Below are 17120 nucleotides of genomic sequence, written 5' to 3' on the forward strand. Positions count from 1 at the left end.
AAAGTTCTAGTATTTTGACATAAAATACAAAATATCTTGTAAAACATTAAGTTTTCGGTAATGTTACCTTAATACTTTTATGCACAGAATAATGAGACGAATCAATTGGTATGAAAAAAAGGCACAGTTCCTTTAAGAAAAAATATGTAATTTGCAACACGCATCTGCATACTTTTTCTTAAAAGCAACTATGTCTTTTTTTCATACCAATTGATTCGTCTCATTATTCTGTGCATAAAAGTATTAAGGTAACATTACCGAAAACTTAATGTTTTACAAGATATTTTGTATTTTATGTCAAAATACTAGAACTTTCAAGCCTCATAATTCCAAAAGTTCTTAATGAAAAAATACTTTATTATAGTGTTTTCAAAAGCTCTCGAGATTAGCTACAAGAATATGCATTGAAAAATAAGGGTTTCCATTTAAGAAATTAAAGGTGTCGTTTACGTGAGTTTTAAACGACCATCCAAGGTCAAACCAATGGTACCATCTTATGGCCCGCTCGAAACCAAACAACTTTTGTCTGAAACATTTTTCTGTAAAACTTATAGTTTTCGAGATTTTTCAGGGTTTCCATACTTTTCTCCCACCCTGTATAATAATAAATATAATAATTGTATGTGTTTATAATAATAGTGAATTGTAAATGTATCAGCTTATTATAAGTTTAGAATTTATTAAATGTAACGTTTTCTTACTTGTCCCTTTTTTACATAACATAAAACATACATATTTTTTACATCATAAAACATACACATTGTCCATTCTTTGATTAATTTTATATTAATCTTCTGATAAGATTATAAATGGCTCGTTATACATTTTGGTATAAGTCATTATTTACATTTGCTAATGTCTATTACAATAAAATAGAAGTTAAAGGATGATAGAGTATATTTGTTTCCATTGAAAACACACGACAAAGCAAATATATAATAAAGCATGATATTGGCATCAATATAAACAAGATCTTTTCAAGGACATATAGCTTCCTAGGAACAGGCGATAAATCTTCGCTAAATACCAACAAGGAACAAGAGCATTGTTTAACAAAGAGTTCATATAAATCAGTGAATGCCATGTATTTTGCGTGATTCTCAACTATGTGTATACCAGTCTCAATTTTTAAATAGCTCAAATCAAAACGTTGACACGCGCTGACATAAAATTTACATTTATGGCTACATACATATATTAAATGTCCCAACATTTTCGGATGATTACAAAGTTATGAAAACTTTTCTAATCTGTTTGCGTGTGCAAAGCATACATAAAATAACTTTCATTATTGCATTAATTCAGTCTAAATTCTTTACAACTGTACACTTTACATATTACAGATATGTAAGCATATAATGATAACAAATAATTTTGGCGCCAGTACTTTCTCACTAAAAACGGTTCTTACCATCGTATAGTACGTAATTATAAATATATTGTCCTTCTTATAGCAAAGCCTGAATGTGCAAATTTTTACTTTTTAAGTAAAGAAGTGGGATAAATGTCTCTTTTTATTCTCAACTGTATGCCAAAACAATTGAAACAATGATCAATGATGAATGTATACATAAATTTCAATTTTAATTTAAAAAATCTCGAGTTACAATTATCGGTTAAAATTACAGAGTTAAAATAATAGATATTACATTTTACATTCAATTATAAATTTCCAAAAGTTATCGAATCGCTCATGATATTAGCATAAGAGGAACGATATATCATATAGTACTGTAATTATAAATATCTTATTTAGCATCTTGTGCTTTCCAGCATTTACTTACCAAACATATGATAGAAATAAAAGCGATTTGCGAAGAATGTAGTATTATAACGCTATTTATAGTGAGAAAATTCGAAAATGTTCGACATTTTAGTACAATTCCGATATATATTAAGTTATTAACTTCGGTGTCGTTAACTGCTTTACACATTTATATATCATAATATTATTCGATCGCTGAGTTGTTAGCTGATCGTTTCTCCAATTAATTATTTTTAAAGTAGAGAATTCTTGAACGTGCAACAACATTGTTTAAAGTAAGGCACGCACTTGAGTCGGCATTTCCCACGAATGCAAACGCTTGTCTTTACTTCCCGCTATAATCTGAAAGATAATAAAATTGAAAAGTTCGATCAGTATTTATTAGTATCAATATGTTATTTTATTTCACATTTTTAACTAAATACTCAAAAATAAATTAAGAAAATATTTATTGACATTTCATGAAAAAATATACTTTAAAGGAAAAAAAAAATACACAATACACAAATTTAAAGAAAGCTATTAGGGAAAAATTGTTAGGGGGAAAAAATAGAAATTTGCATATTGAATACGTACCTTATTATTTACAACCTCTATACTTAATAACATATTCCCTGGGCCATGTATGCTACATACTAATTTGTGATTCTGTAAAGAAATTTAATTGAATACGAATGATGCAAATATATTGTAATAAACTGATTATATGACTTCAGATACGAGGATGTAACACTCACGTTTATATTGAAAACATAAATATTGCCGTCGTAACAGCCTGCGAAGAGTAGATGCTTATAAAGACGCATACACACAATACCAACACCAGCATCATATTGAATTGCTTGTTCACCTGTCTGCAATTATATTTTAAGAATGATGATACAATTCAATTTCTATTTCGAAACAGTTTAGAAAAGCTATCGTTACTTGCCGTGAAATCGAAAACGTTTATGGATCTGCTGCTTGTACCACAATAGACCAAATTATTATGACGCAATAAACTGTAAACCGTGTGATTCTTCTGGCCGCTAATCGTACGGAGAAACAAGCCATTCAGTGCATCGCGTATAGCTATCGGTTGGTTTCGAGATGCTACAATAAGGATTTTTCGCGGGCCTTCATTTGTCGCTTTAAGCGCAAGTACAGACTTATCCGAAAATGAGATAGTACTTCCTTTAATGGCACCAGTCTGCAAATAAATTTGTATTTATGTGTATATAAATACAAATTATATAAATATTAGTTAAATATTTTTTTATATATGGATAAAGCTCAATCTTTTTTTCTCTCTTAATATAAATTACTATATCCATATTGGGAATATGTACATCAATGTAACTTAAACAAAAAAAAACTTACCTTGATTTGAAAACGCGAGACATGTCCAGATTTAGTTCCAACAAAGATTATTCCCCATGCTTGATCCATACACTGGATCGGACTGTTTATTTGCGCCGGATTCTTTATCAATTCGCCACTCTGCAAAGAGGCAGTTTTTTAATTAGTTTTTCAATAAAATTGCGCGTCTAAACCGCTAAATCTTACCGTTATATCGTAACAACGCAAGGTGCCATCCAAGGAACCAGAATACATAAGCTCTTTGTTAACTCCTGTGATATCTGACTTACAGATATACAGACATGTAACCGCGGATTTGTGACCTTTATAGATATTCAGTATCCCATTAGACGTCTGACTGTATCTGTATATTTTACTGTCTTCACTTGCTGCTAGGAAAGAATTCTCAAAAACCTAAAAACAATATATAAATTATATTTAGCTCGTTTTATACAGAGTATAATCGTCTATCGAATTGCTACCTTGATGTCTAAAATAGGCCCTTTGTGGACCGTGTACTGCGTTTTCGCTGATTCCTCGCCGTCGATCTCTGGTGCTTGTGAAACAGATTCTTGAGTGAGATCTTTGTCGCTACTCTCCTTGATCGGCTTCTCTTCTAAGATTTCGACCTCGGGTGTTGCTTTGTCGCAGGGCTTGTCCGGGAAAAAGAAACTTTTGCTAGAAGCTGCAATGGAAATTACTGTATTTTGATTGCTCGTGGTATGCTGCGTAGACGATGAGTCACTCGGTGCACAAGGATTGACGGCAATTATTCCAAGTCTGTCCAGAACCTCGGGTTTGACATATTTAAGGAGAGCGGGCTTACAGTCGACCAATCTCACTTTGCAGTTTTTTATTTGCTCCTCCGTGTGCTGTTTCCTCTTCTTCGCGTTTGCCACGGTGCTGTTATTCGAAGCTGTGGATTCTGTAATCATGTCGGAGTGTTTAGCCAGACTTACGATCTTCTTTTTAGACTTAGCTTCTCGGCTAATAACTTTTCGCCTAATAACATTTTGCACTTTCCGTGCAACGCGATTCTTCCTACCATTGCTTGTGGCTTTTTCATCGGGCATTGCCCACGTAGGAGATTTGCTTTCGCTTCGCGTTGTGAAATTTCCCTCGTGAAGAACGCTCGAATCTCGTTCGCTGCTGTTCGAATCAGCATCGACTTCCTTTACCCTGCTAGACCTGACAGTCTCACTGGAGTTTCTGGCACTCCTCCGAACCGGCGCTGAGTTGTCGTGCTTGCGACGAAGCTTCTTACTCGGTTCTCCGCTCTTCGCGGTTGCTTTATCGAACGAGATGGTAGAAGTCGACGTGTATTCCAGACTGGACTTTTGTTCGATGGACGCTTCGTTGGATTCTTCCGATCTTTCGCTCGTTAGATCAATTGGAACGGAACTGCCATTGCTTTGATCGTGATCCAGGATTTTCTCAAATGCTCGTGACTTGTTCTCGGGATTACTTTTCTCCTCTTCTTCGGCGGCTGCATTCTCCATGCTTTGAAAATTTTGTTTCAAAGCAATCGCGTCATTCGAAAGCTGCTCGGATTCAGCATCCGATTTTTTCTGCTTTGTATCTGTTTTTTCTCCGGTAGACTCTGAGACACTCGAGTCATGAGTATCTCTTGTTGCTATTTTATCGTTCCGGTTAGATGCGACGCTGTCACCTGATTCCTCGTTCTCAGAAATATCGGAGTATCCGGACTTCGCATTGCTCAATTGCGGTACAGATTGTGGTGCATTACTTACGCTGTCGACCGTCTCTTCTCTTTCATCAGCGTCCACTGCGGGTTTATCCTTCGTTTCGCCTTTCTCATCCTTCTTGTTTTCCTCCACGATCGACTTAACGGCTTGCAAGCTATCTCGTGAACTCTTATCCTTCTCCTCCGATCTCTCAGGGTTGGCCGAAAATATATTTGTTGTAGAATCAACCAGACCAGTGCCCACGACAGCGCCCTCCGTGTCTTTACATTTCTGCGACAGTTCCAGGCTGAAATCATCTTTTATTAAAATTTTAGGCACGGATACTTTAATGTCAAAGCTGCGCGACGTGATATTATTGGAATCTTTCGAACGGTCACGCTCGCAGTCTGAAGAATGGTTCTCTATTAGAGTTTCTTCAGGGGTGATGCTACTGTCCGGTTCCATCCTGTTACGTTCGTCGTGGAAAGGAATCTTGTCCTGGCTCACGGCTTTAAAAACGTGATTCGATCCGTCCGCACCAGGCACGTCGTTACTGTCCTGCCGCAACGCGACCTCCTCTACGTTTTCCTTCTCTCGACAGGGCCAATCCGAATTGGCGTTCGCTTCAGCATCGACGTAAAATTGATTATCGGACTGCAATACAGGGGAGACGTTGGACGTCGCTGGAATGTCCTCAGAAGCAGGCGCCTCCAATTGAGGCTCATAAAGACTTTCCTTGTTTTCCACCACAGCGTTTATCATCTCATCCATGCTCTTCAGTATGTTCGGATCGACGACGAGATCCGTGTCTTCCTTCCTCTGGCTGAGCGAGTCGAGCAAGTCTCGCTTTTGTCGCAGCTTCCTGATGTACAGCTTGGACAGAGGCAGCTCCTCCTCCTCCATCGTCAGGTTGTTAACCGTCCTCAGGAAGTTATCCAGCTGCTGCTTCTTCTTCTTGCGCACTTCCGCTTTCATCTTCCGCGACCTGGCCAGTTCCTTCTTGAGCGTCTCGTCCAGCAAAACGAGACCCGTCGCCTTCCTGTTCTCGTGTATCTCCGACGCGGTGTTCTGCACCAGAGAATCCCACGTGCTGTCGTCAGAATATATAGACAAACGCTCCGGCGTGCTGTGCACCTGCTTGCTCGGCGGTTGAGAATTCGCCTTCGCTGCTTCCGCCTTCGCCGGTTCGTCTGGTGGTGAAATAACGTTTCGTTTATCAATATCAAAATATTTTGCGCGCTCGGTCTCGTCTTTAGCAAGATCCTGCAAATCTGAACGATCGTCCGCATTTTTATCCGCTGTACTTTTATCTGAACAGATCGCACGCTTCAAATCGATATCACAAGCAGATTCCTCCTTGTCAGATTTCCCAGTGGTTTTCTCCTCTCGCGCCTCATGATCTACCGCAGCGTTCGATTCGGGTTTCTGAATGATATCTTCAGATGCGTCAATCGTACTATCCTCCACTTTTCTACTCACGGAAGTTGAAGTCTGCTGTTCTGTCACCTCGTCAAGGTCTTCCTCCTCCTTCTCCTCCTTCTCCTCGTCTTCTTTCCGTCGGATTGTCTGCTCCAGTCGCGGCTTTTTCTTCCACCGAATCACAGGCATTTTCGTCTTCTGGTGCACTGGCGTGTAACTGAAAAGCTCATCATCCTCCGAATTGCGAGATGAGATTCTCTTTCTCTCCTTAAGCGACGGTCTCGACGACGGTCTCGACGAAGGCGCGTTTTTGGTTTGTTTGGTACAACTTATTTCACTGTTCTGCGATATTAACGTTGATGGTACTTGAGGTTGGCCGGCAACAGTATCGTCTTCTCTCGTCCTCAGTATTACGCTGCTATTTGTCACAGAATCTTCAGTCGGCGAGATATCATTCCGTAATATCTCGTGCAACTTTAGCTTCTCATTCGCTAGCTTACGCATCTCGAGATCGATTTCTAGCATTCTAGCCAGAATAGCTTCCCTCGTGGTACCGGTGATCCTTCCGGATTGCCTCATCTTCTTGAGTCTCTTCACCAAGCTGGTTCTGTTCGACGTTTCTTTAGATCGACACTTCATCTGTCGTTTGTCTTTCAACTTGTGCAAAATTGTACCATTGTGTTTCTTCTGACTTTCGTAGGCTCTCTCATTTATTTTCTCAGAATTTTGCTGTCTTCTCTTTTCCAACAGTTTATCTAACTCCTTCATCTTTCTCAATTCCACAACCGGATTACGCAGCATACCGCTGTGAAGAAGTTTCTCGATGTTACCGGAAGGCGATGTTACGGGCTTACCGTCGTGGTTAACTTCGATATCTTTATGAACTGGCCGGTCATACGAGCCGTGTTGCGTCGACGATATCGTGTTTACGTTTACAAAATCCTGCGCGGTCGTGTCATTGAGAGTCACTAGCGCATGCGTTTTTATATTGTTTTGTCCGTCTATGTTCCAAGCCGATGTTTGGTAATTCAGACCCGCGTCGCTCATCTGTTGCGTCTTATCTATCTCAATCGCCACTTCTTTAGTTGCCGTCGGTACATTGTTCGGAGATTTCAAAAAAAGATTCGTCGCTTCCTTCAAGGCGGCTTTCGTCCGGATATTCAGCGTTCTCGATGTGTCGGTCGGCAATTGTTCCGCCGACGCCTCCGCGAGCGAATCATTGTACGACGACGATATATGCTTCAAGTCGAGTTTACAATCCTCCGGCTTCGATAAATCTGCGCAGGGCGTAATCTGCGTAATCATCGTCGTTTCCGGAGTGACCGCAGGCGTGATGTTGTACGGGGGGCTTTCTTCCTGAACGGGGAAGTGCACGCACTCGTCGTCCTTGTTGTCGAACGTTGCGGTGCCTTGTAAACGATCGTCCAAGTCCAGGAACATGTCGTTATCTAGATGCTCGTCGGAATCGAAGCCCGGCAATTTGTCGCAAGGCGCCTTTTCCGCGGATATATTTGCCTCTAAATATATGTGATTGTCGAGATGATCCACGCCATGGCTCTCCGGCAGTCTCAACGCGTCGTCCGAAATCGTCGTCTCTAACGCGTCGGATAAACTAGGATCGGTTGTCGTTTTGAGCTTACTTGCCAAATCTTTCGTTCGAGCTTCGCCCGGAATAATTTCTTCCTCGTTAATAAACATAGACTCTTTAATCACTAATCCCGCGCACGATGCGTATCCCTCTTTGCTCATTAACGGTCTGTCCGTCTCGCCGCCTTCATCGATATTGATATCGTTGTCCTCGTCGCGTAACGGGGCCGTGACTATCTCGCTCGAGGATTTTCTTACGCGTCCTTCTCCACTTTCATCCGTCGCCGCCAAGTCGGATTTATCTCTCTTCTCGCTCGTCGTGCATTCCTTATCTGCAGCAAGTAAAACGTTACCGAAAGTGATACCAAAATTCTCACTGGCATTGACATTCGCGTCGTTAGCGTAATCAGTACCGGTTTCCAGCGTTTCGTAATCCTGTCGCCCTTCGATCTTCACGTCTTTGCAACCGGCGGTACGCGTCGCGTAATTTATGTTACAATCATCGAGTAATATCTTGTCCTTATTGGCGTTGACCTCGTCCAATTGGTTGAATATGTTAGGCTGTTCAAAATCTATCATGGTTTCCTGAAGAAAGCCTTTGAACGGACTACCTACGCTGTCGAGAGAGGTAGTACCTTGCTGTTCCTGAAAGTTTTTATTTGAAGCTGATGGTCCAGCGATTTTCTTAACCAGATATTTGTCCTCAGTCGCACGCGCAGATTTGTACGTATCTGGTACATTAAATTCCATATTATCCTCTTTACTATCATTAGTTTTAATATTTACTAACAGCTGATTTTCCTTACTTCGTCTATCTTCCTTGTCGATGCTATCCGATCGAGACATCGCTTCCAGTTTGGAAATGCCGCTTGTATCACGATTAATTGTGCTCTCCGATAGATCTCGATCATTCGATTTTTTAATCTGACTTTGGTCCACATAATTCAACGAAAGCTCCGTATCTTTCGCTGCATCGGCTTCTTGAATCTTAGACGTAGAGGAATCCTTCTTGTTTATCTTTACAATTAAAGTTTTATTTTCGGGGGTTTCCAGGGCAATTTTCGAAGCTGTCGACACATCGAGTTCGGGAACGGCATTACAAATTTTTTTTGCGCTTCGATCTTTTTTATTTGCAATCTCAGTATTTGCTAAGTTCTTCGCACGTTTTACATATCGAGTTTCTTTATCTCGCGTCGTCTTAGAAGAATGTTTACGCGTATCAACGTTAATATTACTTACAGTTTTTTCAGCGTTTTCTCGTTTAACGACATTGAAGTTCGAGGAACGTTCTTTCGGTTTAATATCACGCGGTAATTCATCAGCATTGTTGTCAGTGTTCCCCGAGGAAATTGTTGACGGTTCCGTTTTTATGTTGCTATCATGTACCTTACTTTCGCGAGAATCTATCGATTGTATTCGTTCAGTTTTTATTTTGTTTATATTACCGGTATTATCGATCTTCTTTTCTTGAGCCACCTCTTCTGCCCTCGTCGTCTTTTCCAAAGGAAAATGTACTTTCGTTGAAACTAGACCAACAGACTTTGACGCTGCCGCAGACTTCTTTTTCGCCTTTTGTTCCATCGCCAATTCCTTTTTCAGCTTCAGCTCCTTGCTGCCTTCCGACCGAATATTCTTAAATCGTTTAGAATCAGACGAAACTTTGCTTTGTGATTTTTTATCTGCTACGCTCTCTTTAATCTCTGCGAGTTTCCTGGATCTTGGTGTTATAATTTTAGATGTTACTACAACGTTGGATATTACTTTGATATTGCTAGCAGCCGGCGATACTTTAGCTTTTGATTTATTCTGATTAATTTTTTTAACACTGCTATCGCCGTCGACGATATGATTTGAATTTATTTCTTCAGGACGTCTCGGTGCTAATTCTGCAATCGTAGATTCCTTCGTCATTGGTTTTTCTCTTTGCCGAATATTTTTTCCCGACGTTGATTGCACGCTGTCGTCTTTATTATTCGTTGCGCACGGAACAGCTAATCTTGAAACTAATCGCGGATCTAGAATGGGGCCGCTGTATGTTGATATGAACGTAGATTTGTTTACTGCAACTTCCGGCTCTGTGGCTTTCGGTGTAAGCGAATTTTTCCGCGTCGATATCGCGGGATTTTCTGCGGGCCTCTTCGGTTCTGATTTTTCATTCATGCGACGTTCTTTGGCGCGCTCGTAATATGTCTTTATGTCAATCTTTTTGCTGGCACCTTGCTTCTGGGTCACAGTACTCGCAGGCGAGACACCCGATACCGACGATGCTGACGTAGCGACCGTTGACACTCTTGATACATCGATATCACTAGCTAAGATTTCATTAGCGTCTTTTATTTTGGTAGACAATTCGGCAAAGGTGCATGGCGTCTCATCCAGTTGTGATATCGCACTTTTACTAGCTTCTTCGCATGATACGTGCACGGTATTATTGTTTTGACTTGTAAAACTGTCAGCGGTCGATAGAACAACTTTATCCTGATTACAATCGACGTCAGCTGTTCGAGCTCTATTTAAATCCTCCGTGCATTCCGAGAAATTCGCCAGAGCAAGCGTGCTCCAATCTTCCGGTATGCAAGTGAATACATTCAGGGGAACCTTGTTGTCATTCATATCGGATGTTTCTGGCATTTGCTTCAATTGCGCCTTGGTCTTCGGTTGCGTCGGGGAGGCTGTCGGCAGTCTGTCTTCCGCGTATAGTTGCGTGGGATTGACAATCGCCAGCGGAATTTCATGTGCCAAGGGAGATTCCAACTTGTTCTGCGACGCAGAGAGTAAATACGCCGCCTTATTTTCCATGACGAGACTCGAGGCACTTGCAAATTGAGCGTTCTCGATGCTCTCTTCTTGGCCGATGTCCAGTTCCTCTTTAACAATTACTTCTTGCGTGATCTGATTTTCTACGATCTCCTTCTTAATTTCGCTCTCCGTCAGCAATTTATCGGCCGCTTCCTCATTATCTTTTTCCGAGGAGGAATCGGAGGAGCTCGTCATTTTCTTGTTTTGCCTCTTCCTTCTCTTACGTGCTTTCCTCTGCTTTCGGTTTTTACGATTCTTCCGCGACTTTCGCGACTTCCGCTCCCGCTCAATCTCGGCATTCACCTCGTCTCTTATCGCTTCGTTCAACGACATTTTCTTGGCTACCTTCTCATTCTCTTTTATCACCCTCAATAGTTTTGCAACATTTGCGTTATCGGTGCTGCTACTGCTGTTGCTACTAGTGCTGCTACTGCTACTGCTGTTGCTGTTGCTGCTGTTACTGTTGGTATTGATAATATGTTCTAAATATCCTGTACTATGTCCTCTATCGTCGCTATGTCGTCTAGATTTTTTATGCCCATCCTTCTCCAAAGATCTGTGTCTTGTGTTTGACGGGTGCTTTGAAGATTCGGACGAATAACGACGTCGCGGGTAAAATTTCCTACCACGTAAATTTCCTCTACTTGATAATTGTTTGTTATTAACAGCGATTATTTTTGTGCAAAAAGAAGGTGTCGGGTTCATCTGCGTTTCGAGAAGCGTATCTTGCGTTTCGAGAAGCGTATCTCGCATTTCGAGAAGCGTATCTCGCGTTTCGAGAAGCATCGTTCCGCTTTCCGTTGTTCCGTATCTCGCTTCCCATTCTTCTTTGGTAAGATTTCTGTACGCGTGCGGGTCTTCCTGTTCCTTCCTCTTCCACCTATCGCACTTCTCGTCCCAGCGCGGGCAATTCTCCAGTCTGTATGCTGTATCATCTTCCAAGAGCGCTTCTCTCTCCACGCTTCTCTCCATCGCGCCGACATCGAATTTCTTTGCGTTTTGTTGCGCCATACTGAAACGCTTGCGTTCTTTTACTGCCGCAGGGATTTGATTTTTCTTCGTTACTTCTGAAAATATATCATCTAAATCATGTTGCAAAGTTAACAAGTTACTATTAATAGGATCATTATCTACGATAGTGTTACAAGTATCATCTTTCAAGTTAAGATCGTTACTCTTAACATTATGCACTTGTACACACGCGGTCATTAATCCCTTTTCATCCGACCGCGTGTGTACGTCCTTGTTATATGACATTTTTGTTGTATGGCCTTTGTTTCTTACACATTCCTGACTAACATCATTCGACGTTGTTGTTTTATTTGCGCACTCTGTAGCATGGGTAACAGAACTGAACACATAATTCGTATTTTCCGAGTGACATTGGCTACTCGAAGCTGTTGCGGACTCAGCGTGATTGTCTGGTTGCACATCCAATTGCAGCACTTCATTTAAATGATGAATAAACTCTGTAGGCAGATCCGTAACGGACACAATAGCGTCGGTATCCAACATCGCGTTCAACTGCTTCATAAATTCCTGCTGATCGTACATTTTCATCTTTTCATCCTCTGCTTGCCTCATCTCTAAGGATAACGTAGACTTTTTTTCCTTGACTAGACGCTTCATTATAATATTAAACTTTCGAAGACTAGTGTTATTCACCATGTTGTAGATATCGTTCGTACTCATCTTTAAAAATCGGCTGATGATCTTGTTCTTCCATGAAGTTTCCATATTAAAATTCTCGTTCTTCTCTATACAACTTCTTGATTTTTGCGCGTTGACCTTCGAATAAAGTGAAACGTTAGAAGATTGAGATTTTTCCGTGTGAATATCCTTTTGTGGCTTTTTAGGAGGCAATATAGCAGCCTGGTTTGCAATTGATTCGGATAATATTGTGCTTTTAGAATTATTTTCATTTCTCTTCAAATTCTTCTCCCCTTCTTTACTCTCTTTACTCTCTCTACGTCTTAATATATTCTTCTTCGTTACCGAAGGTACTGCACGAGTTTTTTCTGATTCCACAGAATGCGTCATCCCGTTTCTTTTCTCGTTATTTTCTTGGCGCGCTGTCTTAGTATTTATCATTTTCGTTTTATTATTCAAGTTAAATACTACTTTAGGACGATCTTGCTCCATCATTAGTTCGACGTCCTTAGATTTCGCATTTGCATCTTGTATCGTTTCTTCTGGTGATAGGTGGTCTGCTGTACTTTGCTCTTCAGGTACTATTTTCTTCTTGCTACATGTGTTATCTTCTTTTATCTTTTTCTTACTAGTTTTGGCTCTTGGCTTCCCTGGAGGCAGGGCTATAGACTCTACATCGCTAACAGGATTAACCGAGACACTGCTTTTGGAACTTGATTTGGAACTTTCATCTGTCTTTCCTGTTATATTTGTCATTTCTTTCGCAAATTTCATAGCTTCCTGCATGTCATCCAAAACATCGTCTTTGTTCACGCTGTAAGATAAATCAGGGGAGGAAGAGAGTTCTGGTAGGGAAGATGGAGATACATAAGTAGGCGTTGCATGCATTTGAGGTAATATTGGCGGAACATGCGTATTGATGCCAGATTGACTGTTCAACGGCATAGGAAATATTGGAGAAAAATTTACCGAATCAACGTGAGGCGGCAGAAAGACATTATTTTGGTTGGATATTTCTAACGGTAACTGTTGAAGCATAAATCCACCATGTGTATTTAAGCCCGTATGAACATCTATATTTTTATAAGCGGCAGGCATTGGATTTTGAGCGTTACTCCATGCAGGATTTGCGTCTTCATGAGGTATTGTTGATCCGAGTAAACATTTTATATTTGGCGGTGGGGCTGTAGGATCGAATAATGGTGGTAAATCGGGTGGTATTGAATATGGAGGCAAGATACGTGGTGGTTGGTCTTGTTTCAATAATATCGGTGGTGGAGTAGTAGGATCAAAATCAACGGGTAACTCCTGCTCGGTATGCGGAGACAGGTTTGGTGGACTATGGAAAGAATTTTCCTGCACTTTTGGCAATTGGTTATCTAATGCAACATTATTTGCTGACACATCAGCTAACGCTGGTTGTATCAACGCACTGTTACTACCGTTTGAATTTTCTGCATGAACGTGAGAATTTAAGACATTTTCTTGAACTTCTAAATTCGTAAAAAGCTCTTCGTTTTGCGGTCTCTCTTCGTTTTCCTTCAGCAAAATATTCTGATCTACTGAATCAATTGGAAATGACATAGCCGGTAAATTCAATGTTTCAGACTCTTCTTGTTCCTTCGTAGCATCCGTGGGATATTCTCCGATTTCTGTAACATCCGTGGGATATTCTCCGATTTCTGTAACATCCGTGGGATATTCTCCGATTTCTGTAGCATCCGTGGGATATTCTCTGATTTCTGTAGCATCCATGGGATATTCTCCGATTTCTGTAGCATCCGTGGGATATTCTCTGATTTCTGTAGCATCCGTGGGATATTCTCTGATTTCTGTAGCATCCGTGGGATATTCTCTGATTTCTGTAGCATCCGTGGGATATTCTCCGATTTCTGTAGCATCCTTGGGATATTCTTCGATTTCTGTAGCATCCGTGGGATATTCTCCGATTTCTGTAGCATCCATGGGATATTCTCTGATTTCTGTAGCATCCGTGGGATATTCTCCGATTTCTGTAACATTCGTGGGATATTCTCCGATTTCTTGCAAAGTATCCTGTTGCTGGTCGTCTTGATCTTGTGAAATAATAGCCGGAGGTACATCATATTGATACTGAATGTCCGATTGTAATAACTCAATATTGTTATCTCCATATAAATTCGATTGTTCCAAATTATTGGAATTATCAATTGGCTCGTGGAGCTCCCAATTATCAGTTTCCATACATGCATTATCATCTGGTACATTTTCCAGATTTGTCATTTGATCGCTAGGTATCACTAGATGAGATCCATTTTCATTTAATATTACATCATTATTTGTATTATTCGTAATATTAAATACATCCGTAGCATGCTGCGCGTTATCAAGATTAGCGTTATCAGGATTTATTTTTCCAATGTCCTTTAGATCATTGTACGTCAGTTTGAGCTCAGATGATTTGTACCCGACTACGACAGGGATACGATTTTCTATACAATCATCTTCGGCGGGACCAATCGGCACGTCTTCACTCCAATCATCTGTCGTCTTGCTGCTAAAAGAAAAGAGTTTCTGCTTCAATCGATCCGCCGTTTCGGTTATCTTCTGCTGCCGCTCCTCCTCGGAACCGAGCAGAGGCAGCTGTGGTGCAGTTCCATCTTGATCGGTCTCCATCTGCAGGCTATACGACGCCAGGTCGATGTCCTCGTCATAATCCAGAGGTACGGACAGTATATTGGGAGCGGGGAATCGAACGTCGAAGGTGCAGAACCTTCTTCTCCTACCGTCCGATCCCGATCTAAACGGCGGAGCGCCCCGCAACGGGTGGGACTGGAAAAACATGTTGTTCGGCTGCCAGGGCACGCCGAACTGCGCGGGATGTCCCGGCCTCGGTGGGCCCGCATGACGGAAGGGCGGTCGTGGGAATCGGGGCCTGCCGAAGCGACGCGCGGCACGCGCGCCCCGCGCGCCCCGCGGCGGCCTGAAGCCCCTTCCATTGCCGAAGTTGCTGTAACTCATTCCGCACTCTTTATCCTAACACCTCGGTATCGTCTCGACAAATCGCTCGCGCGAATACAGGCTAGCACCGTGCAATCTTTGGTAACTTAACATGCCGCAGCACCGTGCATCTCTCCGTCAGAAGCATGCACACTTATTGCACCGCTCCGCGATCGACGGCTCTCTTCCGTCTCTCTAGATTCACGAATCACGACTCGTCTCTCACGTGGACTCGCGCACCCGGGATGCCAAGGATCATCGTGTTTTCCCGTCAGCTAGCGCTCCAGCTCGCTCCAGTTGACGAGATGCTGCGCGACCGACATCCCGACCTAACCTCTCTCACGCCGCCAAGGGTCCGGCTGACGTTCGCCGGCGGGGCCGCGTTCGACTGCGAGGCACTGCAAAGAAACACGTGCGATTAGACAGCGGTGGGGAACGCCGCGAGGGCCGCGACAGCGTAGACGCGTGTCACTATCGCGCGACGACGAGACAAACCTCAGCGGCGGGGACTCCACGCGTCCGTGTCAAACGATCAGATGTTTCGCGCTCCTCGCGCCCTGTGTGCGTCTCCGCGATCCTTCTCTCTCTCTCTCACCTCTCCCTTTCCCTCTCCCTCGAAGCGCCACGACCTCTCTCTCCCCGGCGATGCTGTTATTTCCGTCGCGCGTTGGAACCCGCGCGCGCGAGACTCGGACGTCGTTTCCCTTGGCGTCGCAGTCCCTAGTCCCTCCTCCGGACGATCGCGGGTCTCGGCTTACCCCTCGCCGTTGCACGCACACGGAACACGGGCACCTGCGAAATGTCGTCGTCACCCGACGGAGATCGCACCGTCCAAGTCCAACATCGTCGTTGTTGACCGTCGTCGCCGTACACTGCGCGTACACAAAGTACACATGCGCGCCGCTAGCCGCTATCGCGGTCGACTCGCCGATAGGCTCGCTACGCAATTTGATTACGCATTCATGTACAGGAGCGGGGGGGGGGTGGGGGGGGGCAGAAGGGGGAAAGTAGAGAAAAAAGAGAAAATTAAACAGTCACCTTAGCTGTCTTCCGATAATGTCCGATATTCACTGTCAGTACTATGAAATCTATGGTACGTGACGTAAGTTATAGATTTTCAACGCTGGCGGTGAATATCGTGGAGCGCAGCCCTAATTTTAATGCGCGATTCGCCTTGCCGCTCGCGTACGCTGCGCGTGATTATGCAAATCGGCCGGGGCGGTGGTTTTTCGACGTTGCCCGAAATGCCTGAGGTTGTCCGATCGAGCGCGAAGCGCCTCGTATATTTGCGCTTCCACGAGTAGACGGCTTATCTATATGAAAAACAAAAAGATAGGAGCTCTTTTTCGCGTGTCTCCTTAGCTTGCGCGTGCTCTTCCTGTTTTTCCATGTTTGTGGGCAAACCCCTTATGAATATGAATGTGCGCAGTGCGCATATGCGATCAATTTCCTTCCACACATTTCGAGTCAGCTGTATTTCCTCCCTCCTCCCCGGCCCCGCTCGACACACGCGATTGACGCGATTGTCCCGTGACACGTGACCGCGAGAAGGAGCGAGAGAGCGGACGATCGGCGGAGAGATCGCGAAGCCTTTTAAATTTGCAAATCATGAATAGTGAGCGCGGCAGGAGGGGCAGGGTCGAGGGGGAAACCCTAAAATAAAGGAAAAGCTCGCGGGGTCTCTTGGCGGCTTTAAAATAGAGATAATCGCGACTGGGACTCTCGCTATCTCGCTACGAGATAGGTATGAGCGCGATTAGCGTCGGGATTATTTGGCTGATCCGTCCGTGATAAGCGTGTCGCAATAATCTGACCTTAATCCAATCCTTTCTTCTGCTGGTATTTCAGCGATTAAAAAATTACAGACGATGTGTGTGTGTGTGTGTGTGTGTGTGCGC

General features: G+C 42.9%; 1 protein-coding gene across 2 annotated transcripts; it reads right to left on the reverse strand.

The window, feature by feature from the left end:
- Positions 1 to 654: 654 nt before the first annotated feature.
- LOC139776066 (uncharacterized) lies at positions 655 to 16578 on the reverse strand. Of its 2 annotated transcripts, XM_071712514.1 has the most exons (10): positions 16261 to 16578; positions 15718 to 16161; positions 4149 to 15620; positions 3586 to 4028; positions 3311 to 3517; positions 3125 to 3244; positions 2697 to 2954; positions 2503 to 2619; positions 2342 to 2413; positions 655 to 2107 (listed from the first exon to the last, which is right to left on the reverse strand). In XM_071712514.1, the coding sequence occupies exons 3-10, from the start codon at positions 15241 to 15243 to the stop codon at positions 2036 to 2038; spliced, it is 12384 nt and encodes a 4127-aa protein (XP_071568615.1). In that variant the 5' UTR covers positions 15244 to 15620; positions 15718 to 16161; positions 16261 to 16578; the 3' UTR covers positions 655 to 2035. The 2 variants fall into 2 exon arrangements, with proteins under 2 accessions (XP_071568615.1, XP_071568614.1); XM_071712513.1 differs by lacking the exon at positions 16261 to 16578 and having other exon boundaries at positions 3586 to 15620.
- Positions 16579 to 17120: the final 542 nt, after the last annotated feature.

The sequence above is a fragment of the Temnothorax nylanderi genome, unplaced genomic scaffold, assembly GCF_030848795.1.
Source record: "Temnothorax nylanderi isolate EJ_2023f unplaced genomic scaffold, tnyl_v1.0 TNYL_tig0111_pilon, whole genome shotgun sequence".
In the NCBI taxonomy this organism is placed as follows: domain Eukaryota; kingdom Metazoa; phylum Arthropoda; class Insecta; order Hymenoptera; family Formicidae; genus Temnothorax; species Temnothorax nylanderi.